The following is an 18079-nucleotide window of genomic DNA, read 5'->3' on the forward strand; positions in this document are numbered from 1 at the left end:
CATCTTTGAATTAGACTCCATTCACTTTTTTCTTCAAAAATGCACTTCTTTAAAATAAGTGTCATTTTATTTGATAAACTTGAACACCTTTATAAATTCCTTTAACTTTCATTTTCCTCAAATATATATTTTTTCCCACTTTAAAAAAAGTTAATATAGCTCCATTATTTAAATAAATTGTTGTTTATATTTATTATAATGCTTTCAAAAAGTACTCTTCCATTGTTATAACTTGTTATCCGTATTCCCCTTTATAGCTCTAGATTTAACCCTTTCTAAACTTTAATATATGGATCTTTTAGGTACCCTTCTATAATAATACCTGCTTTGTACTTATATATATTTTCAATAATTTTATGACTTGAATTTTTCTTTAAAATACTCCTTTATAATATAATACTTCTTTTTATATATCTTTTATTTATAATATTTTCTTTTTCTTTTTGAAAACTTACAATCCTAGTGAAATGTGACTATTCACCTCTTTGGGGTATAATATAAAATATATGTCCATTTATGTGCCTTTGACTCGGTTAATTTTCTCCACGTAAAGTAAAACTTATCATTCACATAAAGAGATTTTGTATTCCTTTTGTTCTTCTTTTACCTTAAAAATACCATGGGCAATTACCATGCGTTGCTAATACTACGAGCTTGTAAACCACTTAATGAATCAAGATAATATTATCTACTCTTCCTCTTCTTACGTATAGTTTTAAAGATATTTGAAAAGATTCCCTTTTGACTTTATCATGCACTTTTTATCAATAATGTAGAACATTTTTATATATATGAATGTTCTCCTTCAAAATTTACATCGAACCATATTTTTTTACTAGAATAATTGAAATGTCAATGGCCAAAGGCCTTTTTGATTTTTTAATTAACTAATTCTCTTTTTTTTAGCTCTTTTCTTTTATATTTCCAATTCTTTTTTTAACTCTCTTTTTTAAGTGGCCAAGGGCCTGACCGAAAATGAAGAAACTGCAACTCATTTAGTGAAACTCTTTTGTTGCGACAAGAAGTTGATGCCAAAGGTCGGTATCTACCATCGTGGCTCTGATACCAATGGAATGACCAAAAGTCGTATACGCAGTGGAAATCTTTAAAATACTTCAAAGACGTAAATGTCCATTGTAAGACATGTAATTGTATATTGAATATTGTATATTGAATTGATGTAAGATATGAGATAATTACAAATGACATAGGCAGGTGCCCTTTCATGAATGGTCATGTATTTAAGACACGCCTCTTCATTACTAACTAACTAACCATTAGTTAATTAATTATTATTTATTATTATTATATTTATATTTATAGTTATTATTTTTATATGAATGATATTCATAATAGATCTCTGACCTGCCAATGGGTATTTATCTTGTATTTGACTAGATCGTTTGCGAAGGAGATGTGACTAGTGGGTTACTAAATCCCTTTGCATGATGTTTGTGTAGGATGCTTTCGACGTGTACTGGATGGATTCATCAACATAGCTGAGCTCATTCAATGTTTTCTTCGTATAGAGAATTTTTTTATTCAACAAGAGAACCTCTAAAGAAGTCATTATGAATAGCTCCCTACCTATGAGGGAGTGTTGAATTTTGTAGCTAGGCCGGTCTTCATAAATCAAGTTTTAGCCCTCCAAATATATAAAAAATGATAAATATAAATGTCTACTCCAGAAAGTTATGTTTTGAAGGAAAATTCACAGATTGTTTCCCCACTTGTCTCAAGATTGTTGGACACTTTCTTGAGAATGGACCATGGATTCCTCAGTCTTCCAAGCGCTCTCCCTTATAAGGACTTGGAGGATTCTTATCCATTTGGCTTCTTTGAGGGAGCATCAAATGATGGGAGATGTGGATGTGGTGCTCTCATCAAGTTGTGCCTTGAGACTAAATATTGTTTCTACTGGAATGGAGGAGGTGGAACAAACTATCGACCTGAGATTGTTACAACTATGTGTCGTTGGTCCCTTAAAAAGAGCAAAGAAGTTAGTTGTTGTGCACAGTGCCCTACATCTTGAGCATAGGAAGACACCTGAGTATTTTAAGGGACCAGCGACACGATGGGATGTTGACCTAGAGGATGATGCACAGGTAGATATGGAGGAGAGACTTGATGAGAGACAGATGGGGTCGGTTGGTGTGCCACTTAACATGCTTGAGAATGCTAGTGATTCAGATTCAGGTGGTGATATGGTTGATCCTGATTTATTCATGCAGCAGCTAGATGCAGAGACTAGCGGGGCATTACCTCGAGGCTTGAGTAAAATTATGCTTGTTTATCTTTTGATATGTTGATGTTCTTATGTTATTCTGACTATAAAATTTTGACTCTTGATGTATCAGACTTGACATTATAATTCTATAAAATTTTGACTCTTGATGTATCAAACTTGACTTTTATAATTTTATGTCAATATTCACTGTTCATTATTCAATGTTCATAGTAGGAAGTGGAACATCTGTTGGGTGTGGAGCATGATTATCATCCTAATTTAGAGGTCTTTGTTTCAGTGGGATGTATACCCAAGGAACTAAGTCACATGACACGAGAACACGAGACACGGAGGACACGTAAATACGAGTATTCAATCTGAAACGCAGCGACCTGGAAACAGGACACGGGGGACACGTTTTATATATATTTAATAAAAAATATATATATATATATATATATATACCGAAATATAGTTTTTTATCCATATTATATTGCAAGTTGCAGCTTATCTAATAAAATTAAAATATAATTACTTCTCAAAGTTCATAGTTCACTTTAAAAAAATAAATAGAATCAAAATTTACTATTTAGAAATTAGAATGTGATATGCTTGGTCTTGATTCTTGAATATTCAATGTTCATTGTTCACGTACAACTTACAAGCACATAAGAAAAAAACTAAAGTCTAATCCTATTGATTTCCTCTGCCCCTCTTGCGAGAAAATGCCACAACTTTCCCTTTCCCTCTAGATGTAGATGCCGGTGCTGGTGGAGTTAACAGTGGAGTTTGCTATGCTCTAGAAGCTGAAGAACTAGAAGTAGGAGCTATAGGAGGTAGACCACGTCCTCTATTGGTGGCAGGGGTAGCTCGGGCAGGTGGTGTCACCTGGAAACATTGCAATCTCCCAATCCTGAAATCCTGAAAAACTGATAAGTCTACTGCATTTTGAATGAAATCTGAAATTCTACTTTCTCCATATGAAATCCAATGAAGCCGGAACCACTCTCAAACATCCTGAGTCATTTCATGGTAATGTTAAAAATTTAAGTAAAAGGATGAAAATGAAGATTAAGGAGAATGTCACTTTTACTTTAAGAATTTAACATTACCATGAATAGCATATCAATACTAGGGCCTAGACTTGATCATTAAGCTGCCCCACTCAAAAATTATTTGTTTCTTTCAAAAAAAATTGCAGCTTATGCAGGGAACATTTTCTACCAACGAAATACGCGTTTTCCAAATTCAGGACACGACGAAAACCGGCGAATACGTATTCCATTTTACAGGACACGATAAAAACCGTATTCGACACGTATTAGGGCCGTTTTCGTGTCCAGTACGTAAAATATAGGACACGGGACCCTGGAGGACGTGTCCTGTGACTTAGCCGAGGAAGATTGTACACCCCTCCATGCGGAGGGTCCGGGGGGGACTTGTCCCCCCCGCGGGGGTTCGAGGGGGGCCATCTCCCCCGGTTGGGGGGTCCAAGGGCCAGCGGTCCCCCAGCGGGGGTTTCGAGGGCAGCACCCTCGAAGCTAAAAATAGATGTAAAATTGCCTTGTAAAAGTATAGTAATTTCTAGTCAATCTGGGCCGTTCATTAGGCGGATGATCTGACAGTAGAATTTATGTTTAGTTTAGGGTTTTTTGCCCTAGAAGGCAACCCCTCTCTTTGTATGAGGGTATTGTATTGAGGCTGTGGAATATATGTGTATTCTCAGAGCGAGAAACATATAGGTGAGACTGTGAGAGAAAACAGAGGATATTACAGCGGAAATGTTGTAGGTTGTGTCTCTTCATTTTGTTGGATAATAGAAAGGAAGGACTAGCTATTCGGGGTGGACATAGCCCAAACTGGGTGAACCACGTATATCTATGTCTCTTTGTTTTTATGTGTTTGTGTTTTTCCGCATATTATATGTCTTGCATTTCTCTGTCATATATAATATTTTTCTAACAACATCAATATGGTTTAATCATGATGTATGATTATAAATTAGAATTTTAAATTTATACGATAATAATATTCATATCAATGATCATGCTTTGCAGCTTTTCAATTCAAACCCAATTGTCATAGTGGACTCAATTTATAAATTATATTTTATATTTATAAGTTTTTAAGACCCTGACGTCCACCCACGTTTCCTAAAAATTGGTGGGGAGCTTTTGCATAGGCCGCTCCCACATATCCTCGCTCCCTCGCCCCCTCGTCCTGGAATCTTGGTGGAAAATTGGCAAACTATGGACCTCCTTGTTGGCTCAATCTCCTCCTGCGTGTTTTTGGCTGCCCAGGAAATATGCAGTCCCCTTCTCAGCATGGCTGGATGAAGTGTATGACAACGCTGGAACCTCTAAAATCCCTATGGAACAGCCTCCCTAGGGCGGGCACGGATGGTCCGCCGAAGTAGAGGTTGAATCTCCCACTTGGAAGATTCGTGGCTAAACAGCCGGTAGACTCGCTAAGCAGCAAAGCGTACAAAGATGAGTTTGTTTGTAAAATTATCAAGACGCTGCAAAATGAAAGCTCCTTCCTCTTTTATCACCTTGGGCCCCCTTGGCCTCATGTTGGCCCCTCCTTCCACTAATTTCATTCCCTCCAAATTCATGCAAAGGCCAAGTTCAAATTATTCATGTGGGTGGCTCCCACATTCCACTAGCTGCCAGAAATAAAGTCGAATTCCCTATAGTTCCTAAGTTCTGTGTGTGGGGTCCTCCTCCTAAGCCAAAAATTATGCCAATGTGGTGTTGCACCCTGTGACTAATACATTTGAGAAGGGACATGACAATCCTCCCCTCCCAAATGTTGCTTGCCCTCAAGCAACCTCAAAGCTGGGTGCTCCAGTATGTGCTCACCTTCCCAGGTGGCATCCTCATCCGGCAAGTTCTTCCAGCGTACCAAGAACTCCCTGATGGTCCTGCTCCTCAGTTTCCTCTCCCTTCTCTCCAAAATGGCCTCTGGTTCCAACACCAAATGGCCCTCATCATCCAACGAGGGTAGATCAGCCGTTGTTGTCACCTATTGTCCAAGCACCTTCTTCAAGTATGAGACATGAAATATGTTATGGGATTCTACTCCCCAGAGGCAGCTCTAGCTCATAAGCCACCTCCCCAACCCACCTAGTCACCCAATAGGGCCCATAGAAGCGTGGTTGTAGCTTCTCAGCCCCCTTATGTTTCAACGTAGACTGTCTGTAAGGCTGCAATCGAAGGTATACTAAGTCCCCCACCTCAAAGTGCCTCTCTATCCTGTGTTGATCTACATACAGTTTTTGTTGATTTTGGGTTGTCGCTAAATTATCCTTGAGAGCCTTGAGGATACCTTGGCTCTCTTGGACCCAGTCTTTGGTCTTCGGGGCCCAATTGTCTCTGAAAACAATATCAGCAAAAGCTAGTGCATCATATCCATAGAGAGCACAGAAAGGAGTCATACTGATAAACATGTGGTACGTGGTGTTGTAGCAGAACTCGCCCAAGTGCAACCACTGGATCCACGTCCTCTGCTGACTTGTCACATGGTTCCTCAGGTACCCCTCCAACCACTGGTTGACCCTCTCCGTCTGGCTGTCCGTCTAAGGGTGATAACTAGTGCTAGGAGTGAGCTGTGTCCCGACCAACCTGAAGATATCCTGCCAAAAGCCACCCATGAATCTGTTGTCTCTATCGCTCACAATGTTCTTGGGGAGCCCATGTAGCCTTAAGACCTCCCAGAAGAACACCTCGGCAACCTGTGCAATCGTGTACCTAGTAGGAATGGCGAAGAAGTGGGCAAATTTGGTCAGCCTGTCGACCACTACATTTATGCAATCCTCCCCCTGTACCGTGGGGAGCCCAGTGATGAAATCCATCAAAATACTTTCCCATTTCCCCTCTGGAATGGGAAGCGGTTGTAGCAGCCCTCCAGGGTGATTCAACTCTCCCTTGTTCTGCTAGTAGGCCTCACACTCCCATACGTGTTGTAGCACGTCCTCCTTGAGGCCCTTTCACGTGAACCTCTCCCGAACAGCCATGTAAGTCTTCCGAAACCCCTACTGTCCAGATAGTGGCGAATCGTGAGTTGCCTGGAGCACCTTCTCCATCAACTGCGAGTTGGGCACCAAGTAAATGCGCCCCTTGTAATAGATGACCTCATCCATCAGACGGTAACGCTCATCTACATGTGTCCCCTCCAGCACCTCGCATGCCCTCCTGTCCTTCGCGTACCCCACCAACAGCTGAGCCTTCCAATCTTGGCAGATGCTCATGAGAGATAACCCAACTGGTCTCCTGGGTAGAGCATCGGCCACCACATTGTGCTTGCCTTGCACATACTCAATGTCAAAATCATAGGCCTGCACCTTGCTGACCCATCTCTGCTGCCTGTCATTGAGACCCTGTTGCCCCATGCAATGTCGAGCACTGTTGTGATCAGTCTTCACGCAAAAGTTCGGAACCGGTTGTCGACCAAGTACTCGCGGAACTTGGACAATGCATGCATAATGGCCAGCATCTCCTTGTCATATATGGAATACGACAACTCATGCAATAGGAGCTTCCGACTCTCGAAAGCTATGCAATGCCCCTCCTGTGGCAATACGGCTCCAACTCCTACCCCAGATGCATCACACTCCACCGTGAATTGCAGGGAAAAGTCGGGTAGTGCCAAAACAGGGCAACTGCTCATCACCTCCTTGAGGTGATCAAAGGCGACCTGTGCTCCATCAATCCATGCAAAGGCCATTCTTGCTCAAGTCGGTCAAAGGTGCTGCCAGATGTGAGAACCCTTTAACAAACTTTATGTAGTAAGTGCAAATGCCCAAGAAGCCTCTCAACGTAGTCAGATCTCGGGGTACTGGCCAATCTCGGATGGCCCGAATCTTCTCCTCGTGAACCTTCACCCCATCTGCTCCAATGATATGCCCAAGATAAAGCATCTCTATCAATCCAAAATCGCACTTGGATAGCTTGGCATAAAACTGTTGCTCCTCCAGAATGCGCAATACCTCCTCCAAGTGTTGGAGGTGCTCCTCCCACGTCCGGCTATAGATCAGGATGTCACCAAAGAACACTAGCACAAACCTCCTTAGTTGTCCCCCAAAGATATGGTTCATGCAAGACTGGAATGTGGTTGGAGCATTGTTCAGCCCAAATGGCATGACCAGAAACTCAAAGTGCCCATAGTGGCACTGGAACATTGTCTTTGGGATGTCCTGATCCCGTACTCTAATCTGGTGGTACCCTGAACGCAGATCACTCTTAGAGAAGTACTTGGCTCCTCTAAGCTCATCCATCAATTCATCAATGCGGGGAATGGGGTATTTGTTCTTAAAAGTCTTCCGGTTAAGTGCTCGGTAGTCGATACACATCCAGAGAGTTCCATCCTTCTTCTTCACCAGCGCTACGAAAGAAGCGAAAGGACTAGAACTTGGCCTAATATGGCCCAACGCCAACAACTCCTGGATGGTCATCTCAATCTCGTCCTTATAGGCTTTGGGGTGCCTGTAAAGACTAGTGATAATTGCCGGTATACCCAACTCCAGCTCAATGGTGTGCTCAAACCCTCTATCTGGTGGCTGCCCTGGTGGAATGTCCCTGAACACTACCACATATCTGTCCAGTAAAGCCTGTATGTCTGATGGTGGTGGCTGTGCCTGTCCTCCAACCTCTGAGATCCTCAACTCGACTGCCCATGCAATGTCCCCATGCCGGAGATTTGCCTCCATCATGTGGGCCAAAACTGTCTGAGGCAGATAAGACTGCATGTGTAAGGACCTCCGGTTGCGGGCGCGTTCGGGCGTCGGGCGAAGTCACCGTGCACGGGCGCACGGGCGGGCGCGGGCGCACGGCGGGCAGGTCTGCACGACGGGCGGGCAAGGCTGCACAGCGGGCTGGCGAAGCTGCACGACGGGCGGGCGAAGCTGCACGGCGGGCGGGCGAAGCTGCACGGCGGGCGGGCTGCACGACGGGCGGGTGAGCGCACGACGGGCAGGTGAGCGCACACGGGCGGGTGAGCGCACACGACAGTGCGACGTCTCTGTGAGCTGCGACGATAACAGTAAAAATTATGAATACGACTAAGTGTTGGGGAAATTTATATGCGACTTGGAGGAGGACTTGCATGAGGGCAAGGCCGACTTGTGAAGAGCATTTTGTGGGCATGTATGAGTGGTTTTGGGGGTCGGCCAAGGGGCTGCACACCCCATGTAAACCCACACATGAAAAGTTAAGAAGCATATAAGTATATGAGCGTGAGAGCTCATTTCACCAAGTAACATTCGCTCAAGCCTTCGCATAAAGGGGTAAAGGAGTGCGCAGTCTTAGGTAGGTAAATGCGCATATCTCATGCGCATATGGCTTGAAGGAAGTGCGCAGTTTATCTTGGGTGAAGGTTGGCAAAGAGTGCCATTGTGAGTGGATTCTTGTACACGGTTTATGCAGGATTTGGTAGGGAGGTTGAGTGGCTCGGGTGAGCACTCCCTCTTATGCAAGGGTGCATGAAATATTGTAAAAAGCAGGTGGCCTGTCTTTTGTAAAAATTGGCTAAGTGTGAGACTTGGTTCAGCCAAGACACACTTGTTGTAAAATCCGATATTCTTGACATAATATTATTGTTGGGCAGACTGTTCGGGGAGTTGCCCCTCCCTTTATACTTGTATTGTTCTCGGTTTATTGATGATGGTTAATGAATGAGAATGTTCTTTGTTAAAGTATAAAGGATAACATTTTATTCAGTTATAAGAACACAAGTTAAGCAAGTTTATGTCGGAATAGGCGTAGCCCATAAACGTTAGTATTGTTAAAAAGAACGCGTTCGGTGGTGCCGCACCTCGCTACAAGCGGTTGGAAGATCACCACAGGTGTAGGGGCGTGACAGTTGGTATCAGAGCTCGGTCAGAGCTGATGAGCTGGGGTGCTCATGACAGTGGACAGCAAGGCATGGCGAGTTTGGGTGAAGGGAGAAAGAAGCTCTTGCTTACCTTGGACAGGTTGAAGAAGTTGAAGGAAGAGAGGCCCCGAATCCGTGAAGAACTTAAAGCCTTGAGAAAGAATGTCGAAGGACTTCTCCAACTTAGTTGGGCAATGAAGCAAGTTGTATTTGATGCCAACAAGGAAGAGGAAGTCCGACATGGTGATCTTGGTCTTCAAGAGCTCTTTGATGAAAGAGCCCGGTTGAGGAAGGAAAGTGACCAAGTGGAAGCCGAAATCAAGAGGAAACTTCTCAGTAAAGAGGTTGTTGTAATTGAACAAGAAGAGCTTGACTACATTGACAGGTTGGGAACTCACTACCAAGGACATCCGGAGGACTTTCGGAAGTTTAGTTCTATGAACGTGGTAGATGGATCGTGTGCAATGAAGGGCAAAGTCAGTTGGCCAAGGCAAGGAGGCATCTTACCATGGATGACTGTGATGGAACCTTGTATGGAGAAGCAAGGATTGTCAACTATTGCAGAGCTTGTTGGGGCTACTTGTGACCTTATGGTTGAAGGTGCAAAGGCCCTTGACAAGGGTGGAACTTGATGATCGTTGTGGAGGATTGGGTCATGCTTTAGCCTCTTTGGCTAAGTGCCCGGCATGACTCATGGACAGATTGGAGGGCACACACTTGTGATGTCTTGGGTGGACTTCTCATGGCCGAGACCAAGAGGTAGTCTTGGTGAACACTTTGGTGGAGGAGCTATGGTGAAGAGACTCATGACATGATGATACGATGATGAGTTGGTTGAGTGACCGAGTTCACTAAACCGAAAGTTGAAGACTTGGGTGGGATGGCCAGATGTTGTGATGTGTCTACTTGGTTGACTACATGGGCAACTTAGTCATGGACATCAGGTTGGAGACTTGAAGACATGGAACATGGTAGAGACCTATGCAAGGACATTGTGTGGAAGCACTTGTGGAGATGTCAAGGGACATCCTAACAAGGTGCTAGGGCAGGAATGTTATGCAGGAGGACTTGCTAGTGTGACATGGGAACTTGAGGATGGCACATTGCAGATGATGAAGAGGACTTCATGGAACTGGGTGGGGCACATCAAGAGTTGATCAGATTGGAGACTTGAGGATGGCACATTGCAGATGATGAAGAGAGCTTCATGGACCTGAATGGGGCACATCAAGAATTGAATGAAGACTTGAGGGTGGCACATTGCAGATGATGGAGAGAGCTTCATGGGCCTGAATGGGGCACATCAAGAGTCGGTTTGATATGGACAACATGTTGCAGATGAGATGGATGGAGTTTCCATGGACCTGAGCATGGATTATGGATGGTGAGCTTGGTGGCAGTGGTCGCTAGGCCGAGACATAGTGGAGAAAGAGTCTCTACATATGTTGCAAGGATGTTTGCCTTGTGTAGAAAGGTCGACATCTTGAATGATGATGATCTTGGTGGAGAGCTACCGAGATGGTATGTTGTCGAGGACGACAACGATTTCAGGTGGAGGAGAATGTAAGGACCTCCGGTTGCGGGCGCGTTCGGGCGCCGGGCGAAGTCACCGTGCACGGGCGCACGGGCGGGCGCGGGCGGGTCTGCACGACGGGCGGGCAAGGCTGCACGGCGGGCGGGCGAAGCTGCACGACGGGCGGGCGAAGCTGCACGGCGGGCGGGCGAAGCAGCACGGCGGGCGGGCGAGGCTGCATGGCGGGCGGGTTTGCACGACAGGCGGGTGAGCGCACACGGGTGGTGAGCGCACACGACAGTGCGACGTTTCTGCAAGCTGCTTGAGACGATAACAGTAAAAATTATGAATACGACTAAGTGTTGGGGAAATTTATATGCGACTTGGAGGAGGACTTGCATGAGGGCAAGGCCGACTTGTGAAGAGCATTTTGTGGGCATGTATGAGTGGTTTTGGGGGTCGGCCAAGGGGCTGCACACCCCATGTAAACCCACACATGAAAAGTTAAGAAGCATATAAGTATATGAGCGTGAGAGCTCATTTCACCAAGTAACATTCGCTCAAGCCTTCGCATAAAGGGGTAAAGGAGTGCGCAATCTTAGGTAGGTAAATGCGCATATCTCATGCGCATTAGGCTTGAAGGAAGTGCGCAGTTTATCTTGGGTGAAGGTTGGCAAAGAGTGCCATTGTGAGTGGATTCTTGTACACAGTTTATGCAGGATTTGGTAGGGAGGTTGAGTGGCTCGGGTGAGCACTCCCTCTTATGCAAGGGTGCATGAAATATTGTAAAAGGCAGGTGGCCTGTCTTTTGTAAAAATTGGCTAAGTGTGAGACTTGGTTCAGCCAAGACACACTTGTTGTAAAATCCGATATTCTTGACATAATATTATTGTTGGGCAGACTGTTTGGGGAGTTTCCCCTCCCTTTATACTTGTATTGTTCTCGGTTTATTGATGATGGTTAATGAATGAGAATGTTCTTTGTTAAAGTATAAAGGATAACATTTTATTCGGTTATAAGAACACAAGTTAAGCAAGTTTATGTCGAAATAGGCATAGCCCATAAACGTTAGTATTGTTAAAAAGAACGCGTTCGGTGGTGCCGCACCTCGCTACAAGCGGTTGGAAGATCACCGCAGGTGTAGGGGCGTGACAGCATGCCTCTCAATACCACCAGTTTTCCATCTGGCCCCATGAACTCCATCTTAGGCTTCCTCCAATCTGTCGTGACTCGCCCAAGGGAATACAACCACTGGACACCCATCACCACGTTGGTGTCTGGCACATCGCCACAAAGAACCGGTCTGTCATCGAGTAGTTTCCCATAACTACTATTAAGGAGAGCACGTATCTGGTACACTAGTTGGTACGGTCACCTGGTACTAGGACTGAGAACCCCTCAAACTCTGATGTGGTGAGGCCCCTCCTCTGGACCAGTGGTGCATCTACGAAATTGTGGGTAGCCCCACTGTCCACCAACACCAACACCCTCTGTCCCTATACCATACCTCTAATCCTGAGTGTCAAAAACTTATGAAACCCGCATACAAAAGCAAAGACTCCTCCTGATGTGGCAAGAGATGCCCCTCCCTGTGGAGGTGGTGGTTGTGACCCTCTGTTCGCTGGACTCTCTCCATCTGTCCCACCGCAATCCTGCTCCACCTCATCCTCCTGGTCACTGTCAGAAAAGACCTCAATCTAATGTGCTCTACTTGCAGTGCACCTATGGCCAGGTGCCCAGGGCTCTCTGCATGTGAAGCACAGCTTCCTCCTCTGGAGGTCGTTTCGTGTCTCCTCATCTAACTGCCCCCTCCCCTGTGTGGTCCTCAGTGGTGGGGGTCTCGTCTCATGCCCTTCTGTGGAAAAGGGGTCCATGCAGGAAATGGCACTCTGGTCTTAGGGATGGCACCCTGTAAATCTCTAGCACACACAACCACTTCCTGCAACGCAGAAGGTCTACATGACTTCACCAGTCCACACAGGGGCTCAAGTAAGCCCTCAATGAAGGTGTATACCCTCATTGCCTCAGACAGATCCGGGACCATCACTGACACCCGCAGAAAGTCTGAGAAGTACTACTCTAGGTTGCTTGTTTGGCGCAGTTTTGTCAGTTCCCTGAAAGATGCCTCTGGATCCCTCTGATCAAATCGCTCCACCACCCTCTGGGTGAAGTCCTCATAAGAAACTATTTGGGCATGCCCCAAAGTGGTCAGACCGTGAAACCATTAGTCATGGGCTTCCCCCTCCAAGTGCAACGCTGTCATCTTAATGGCTTCCTGCTCCGTCATCCAATTGAGTTGAAAGTATGTGTCCATCTTTTCAACCCACGCCCTGGTTGTGCACTTGGCAATGCCATCAAATGTAGGGAAATACATCCTCCCTATAGTTCTCTACAGCTCATAGTTTTGGGTCCCTTGTCCTTCGTACCCCTTGTTCCTCTCACTCTACTTGAGCTTGCAATAATCTCTAAAGGAAAGGGCTTCTTTGAAGTCTTCGTCCATCGCTTGCCACTCTAAAGTAATCCCCCATCTGAGGGGTGTCTTCCTCCCTTGCTGGTTCGATTTGTGCCACTAGAACGAAAGAGGGTAGTGTAGCCCTAGTTGGCACACTAATTGAAGGGTGTTGCACTGCTGGTGAGGGGTGATCGAAAGGCTAAGAGGCCCTAGAAGTTTCTCCACATAAAAACCCTCTAGGTGTGGCCCTGTCTCTATTCTGGGACTTAATCTCCTCCAGCATGTCTTTCTGCCCCTTGGCCAAGTCACTCAAGGCCCTCAGGAGGCTATCGAAAGCCATCTCCTCCCTGCTCTTGGGCTCTGCCATTTCCTACTCTTCGGCCACTACTTTCCCTCTTTCCTTTGTATCTAGTGTAATTTCTAACTCCCTTTCTCCGCTCCTGTACCTCTGCCTCTAGTAAGTGATGCTCTGATGGACTTCTCTCATAGGAAACAAACCCACAGCTGAGCCAAGAACTAGGCTCTGATACCACTGTAATGTTCCTATGTAGGAATATGAGTGGTTCTTAAACAAATAAATAGTGTGGCAGCATAAAATTAAAAACATGCATTATACATCCATGAAACACTATAAATCTGGACCTGTTGAGCCATATATTATAAAATCTGAGAACATAGGTACAATATAAATGGAATGGTGCACCTGGGCTTGTCTCAAGGACAAGCTTGACAAAACCCAAGTGATGGAATAGTTGAGTTGAAGGTTGCCTAGTTGTTGCACCACTCTGCATTGCGTTGTCCTAGTAAAACATGTTGCCCTGCTGAAATTCGACCTACTGGAAAGTGCCCAAAAACTGCCCAGAAATTTATATCCTTGCAGCTGTGGACTCCTTGGACAAAACCCAAAAAAACCCAGAAGGGAATTTCTCTAGTTTTGAATTTGGAATTTCGGCCTCCTTGGAGCCCCTCCCCAGCTGCTGCTGCCAAATTCGACTTGCAGGAAACAGCCTACAAATCCCTCTGAAAACACCCCTAGAATGTTGGTTTCACTTGTGCTAACTGACTCCTTGCTCCCCGAATGATTCTTGGCCCGGATGACTACTCTCCCAAGCACCACGAATTTGTTGCCAAAGGCCTCTACGCAATCCCTCTTCCCAAAAAATCGTACCACTGAAACACCTGTCAAGCTGGCTGCAAAACCCAGCAAAAATATCATCAACCAACAACCTTTCCAACTCCCGGAACTCCCAGCAAACTACGGACCTCCTTGCTGGCTCAATCTCCTCCTACGTGTTTTTCGCTGCCCAGGAAATACGCAGTCCCCTTCTCAGCGTGGCTGGATGAAGTGTATGACAATGCTAGAACCTCCGAAATCCCTGTGGAATAGCCTCCCTAGGGCAGGCACGGATAGTCCCCCAAAATAGAGGTTGAATCTCCCGCTTGGACGATTCCTGGCTAAGCAGTCGGTAGACTCGCTAAGTAGCAAAGCGTACAAAGATGAGTTTGTTTGTAAAATGATCAAGATGCTGCGAAATGAGATCTCCTTCCTCTTTTATCACCTTGGGCCCCCTTGGCCTCATGTGGGCCCCACATTCCACTAACTGCCAGAAATAGTTCCTAAGTTTTGCATGTGGGGTCCTTCTCCTAAGCCAAAAATGATGCCAAAAATGTGGTGTTGCACCCTGTGACTAATATATTTGAGAAGGGACATGACAGCTTGGGGTCCCTCTCCGCCCTGGGCTGATGTATTTTGATTTTTTGCTAGATGTTTCTATTTGTGAATCAGGATCCTTCAATTTCTAATGCGACGGATTTATGATCTGGTCACACATTGATTGATGGTCATATGGCAGTCCTGGATACCTAAAATTGGCCCCTGGTTGGGCACAACAATAGTTTGTTTCTTTGATGCATTGCAGAGGTCTTATTTGATGTTTTTCTCTTTCTTATCATGACTGCAATCCATTGACACTCTTTTGTCATTTATTAGAAATATGTAAGCATTGAACTAGATCGCCTCCTGATATATGACAACTCCTCTTTAATTTTAATGAAGGACATTATGTTTTTTCTTTTTGAACAAAAATGTGTACTCCAAGTCGGCCATGAAATAAATTTAAAATGGAGGAAAAATCAAATTTAAGATTTTAATTAAATAAATTTGTTTAAGGTTGGCTATGTTACCACATAATCTAGCAAGGCCCTAAGGAGGGAAACCTATGGGGCAATTAGTAGACTAAGTTACACAAGTGCAGATTTTCTATGTATAATTGCTTACTGATGAATGTGACACAAGTTAAACTAATAAAGAAATCATTGGAAGTAATTATCAGTGTAGAAAATCATGAAAAATCAACAAAATCCCTCTCCCTGAAAGAAATCAATAGCCCTATCCCTGTAGTCCACAACACTTCCATTAGTTACAACCCTGGAACCAATCATTGATTTTACAATAGGCTCTAACCCTATATCCATGGCATCTCGCCATATATGCTTTGCATATGCTTCCTCATGGCTAGGAGGCTCATCCATCTTCATGTTGGAATGTACAAGAACCACAATATCAACAAGCAACCTATAAAGGCTATCATATAGCACACCTCCAACCAAAGTCATGAAACTTGCTAGACTACAGTCATTGATAGTGCAACATTATCCATCAAATGCAACTCTATATTGAAGCTCTACCACACAAGAAATTAAAAGATGATTTTTCATGAAAGCAGGAACAAACAAAACATCATTCAACTCAAGAACGTCGCTTGATGGAATTCGAAAGAAAATGATACCCAATCCTTTCATGAGATATATAACATCAACAACCAACTCCACACCTCTTACCTCCCTATTGCTTCTAAATCCTGCTGAAGAGTGTCTATCATAAGTCATGCATCTTGTTGCCCTACTATCCACATACAATCCAACATTTGACGCGATATTAAAAGATAGAGAAGAGACCATGCAGAAGGCAGTCACATTGGTCAACACAACTCCCTGCCACCTAATTACGAAATACATAAAGATATAACTTCATAACTTTACATTAAAAAAATGGAAATGCGAGTCTCCTTCTTATTATAATAAGATGTTCCATTTCCCAATAGATAAATACAAATCTGTATCTAACATTTCCCACAGATATATCTAGGTGCCTTAAGACTCACCAACCACTATTTTGATCGTGCATGTACTTTTAGTTCCAATGCTAGTCCTTGAAACACTTACGATATAATTTTTCCTAGATACAATACCCATTTGGTTCTCATTCAAGTAAGACAAATTCAAACTTGCGTTGCTCTCGTAAAATACCACACGTATCAGCCACATGATATTCTTAAGACCAATAACAATCTCAAAAAGCTTTGCCTTCAAAAATTCTGTAAAATAAATCAGCTCATCTTAGTTCAAAACATCAATGACCTCGGAATCAAGAAGGGCCTTCTAAGACGTGGAATAGTATACCTTGCAGGTTGCTGCCACTCAGAATAGGAGTTATAACAGAAGAAACCGAGTCAACGATGATTAGACGCACCCTCGATCTTTCATTTTTGCCCTAAAATTGACAATGGAAACCCACTAGTAACTAACTTTTAAACACACTTGGATATTTTTATTTTCATAAATGTGTTCAGCACAACACCTGAGTGTGCATGCTTGATTCTATTTGATAAAGTATATCCAACATACAGTAGACATCAAACACGTTATAATGGAAAATTCCTTTCATCGCCCTTTCAATATCTCGTTGTCGATCCTGAAATCCACAAAAACACTCGTGCTAGAATCAAACAGCATATATCAAATAATGCATGAAGCTGGAACAACCCAATCTGTTATAGAAGGCAATTGTGTAAGATGCAAAAAAGTGAAAATAAAAAGTTAAATCATTAATAACACTGCACCAAGATTTTTCATAAAAGAATAATAAACTTAAAAGTCAGCAATAATGAAGGAGCATTGTGGGTATTCTGACTGAAGCAATCACTTTCCCTAAAGGACCAACAGACATAAATACAAGGTTTTGTTTTACTTCTGTATTCCCAATGGGTCAACTTTGACAACTAGAAAAAAGACAAAATATAACCTTGCATTTAAATGAAGATTTAGCAAGAACATTAAGAAACTGTGCAATGCGTTTGGAGGAGAATGAGTTGCAAGTGTCCAGGTACATCACTGCAGCTTGAGAATGGTATGCAATATGTGAAGTAGCACGCAAGCATATCTGCACCAACACATTGTAAGTCAAAATCTTTCACTATAAGTAAAGAATTCACAATGCATCCAAACCAAACAGAAAATGTATGTCCTCATGTTAGCTCAGAAATAAATACCGGCAATGTTTTCCCATCAAAACAGAGACAGCAAATATAAAACAAGATGCCTTTCTATCTAAAGCCCACTATGCCAATAGTAACTCAGATAAAGAGCACAAAAAGTATGGATTTTCATGAGTGAATGCACTAAAAGCCAAAAAGTATCAAAACAAAGTTTATGTCCATGTTGTAAGAAAGTAAATCACTTCAAGTAAGCATTATACATAGGACCATGAGAACTGTAATCACACCTGAGTTTTACCAGATGCCGAAGGCCCCACCAGTTCTGTCAAGGTACCTTCTAGTAATCCTCCTCCAAGAAGTGAGTCAAGCCTGGCCATCCATGTTTTAAAAACAAATAAGGTATGTTTTTTCTCTTGTCCAACTTGTACAGATGTAAAGCAGTTATAGAACGCAGAGGAACAAATTAAAATGCAGCATCTTGAATCAAAAGAACTTCAATTGATGTATATAAGATGTACTTTCCACAAAAGAAAGGAAGCATTTCAAAGGTCAACTAATGATCAAACTATTGAGATGGGGAAAAAAGCATAAAGTGTGATACCCTTCACACCCAGTGGGTAGGACATGTACAGTTTGCTGCATATTCTCGAGTAACTGTGCTCCATTCAACCATTGTGAATGCTCACTATCTATATATGATAAAATTTCTGCAATAGCCTAACAACACATAATTAATTAGC

The 18079-nt window shown here is 43.6% G+C and overlaps 1 protein-coding gene across 2 annotated transcripts in view; it reads right to left on the reverse strand.

The window, feature by feature from the left end:
• The window catches only part of RAD51D (DNA repair RAD51-like protein), a 186202-nt gene that overhangs the window by 116203 nt on the left and 51920 nt on the right, over window positions 1–18079 (reverse strand). For both annotated transcript variants that reach the window (XM_089385333.1, XM_089385334.1), the window contains exons 3-7: window positions 17941–18056; window positions 17627–17708; window positions 17147–17284; window positions 16703–16816; window positions 16525–16615 (exon numbers count right to left, since the gene is read on the reverse strand). In XM_089385333.1, coding sequence (XP_089241459.1) covers window positions 16525–16615; window positions 16703–16816; window positions 17147–17284; window positions 17627–17708; window positions 17941–18056 — 541 coding nt within the window. The remainder of the gene's footprint in view (window positions 1–16524; window positions 16616–16702; window positions 16817–17146; window positions 17285–17626; window positions 17709–17940; window positions 18057–18079) is intronic.

Source organism: Pinus tabuliformis, chromosome Q, assembly GCF_031772625.1.
Source record: "Pinus tabuliformis cultivar Carrire ecotype Pingquan chromosome Q, CPIR1, whole genome shotgun sequence".
NCBI classification, from domain to species: domain Eukaryota; kingdom Viridiplantae; phylum Streptophyta; class Pinopsida; order Pinales; family Pinaceae; genus Pinus; species Pinus tabuliformis.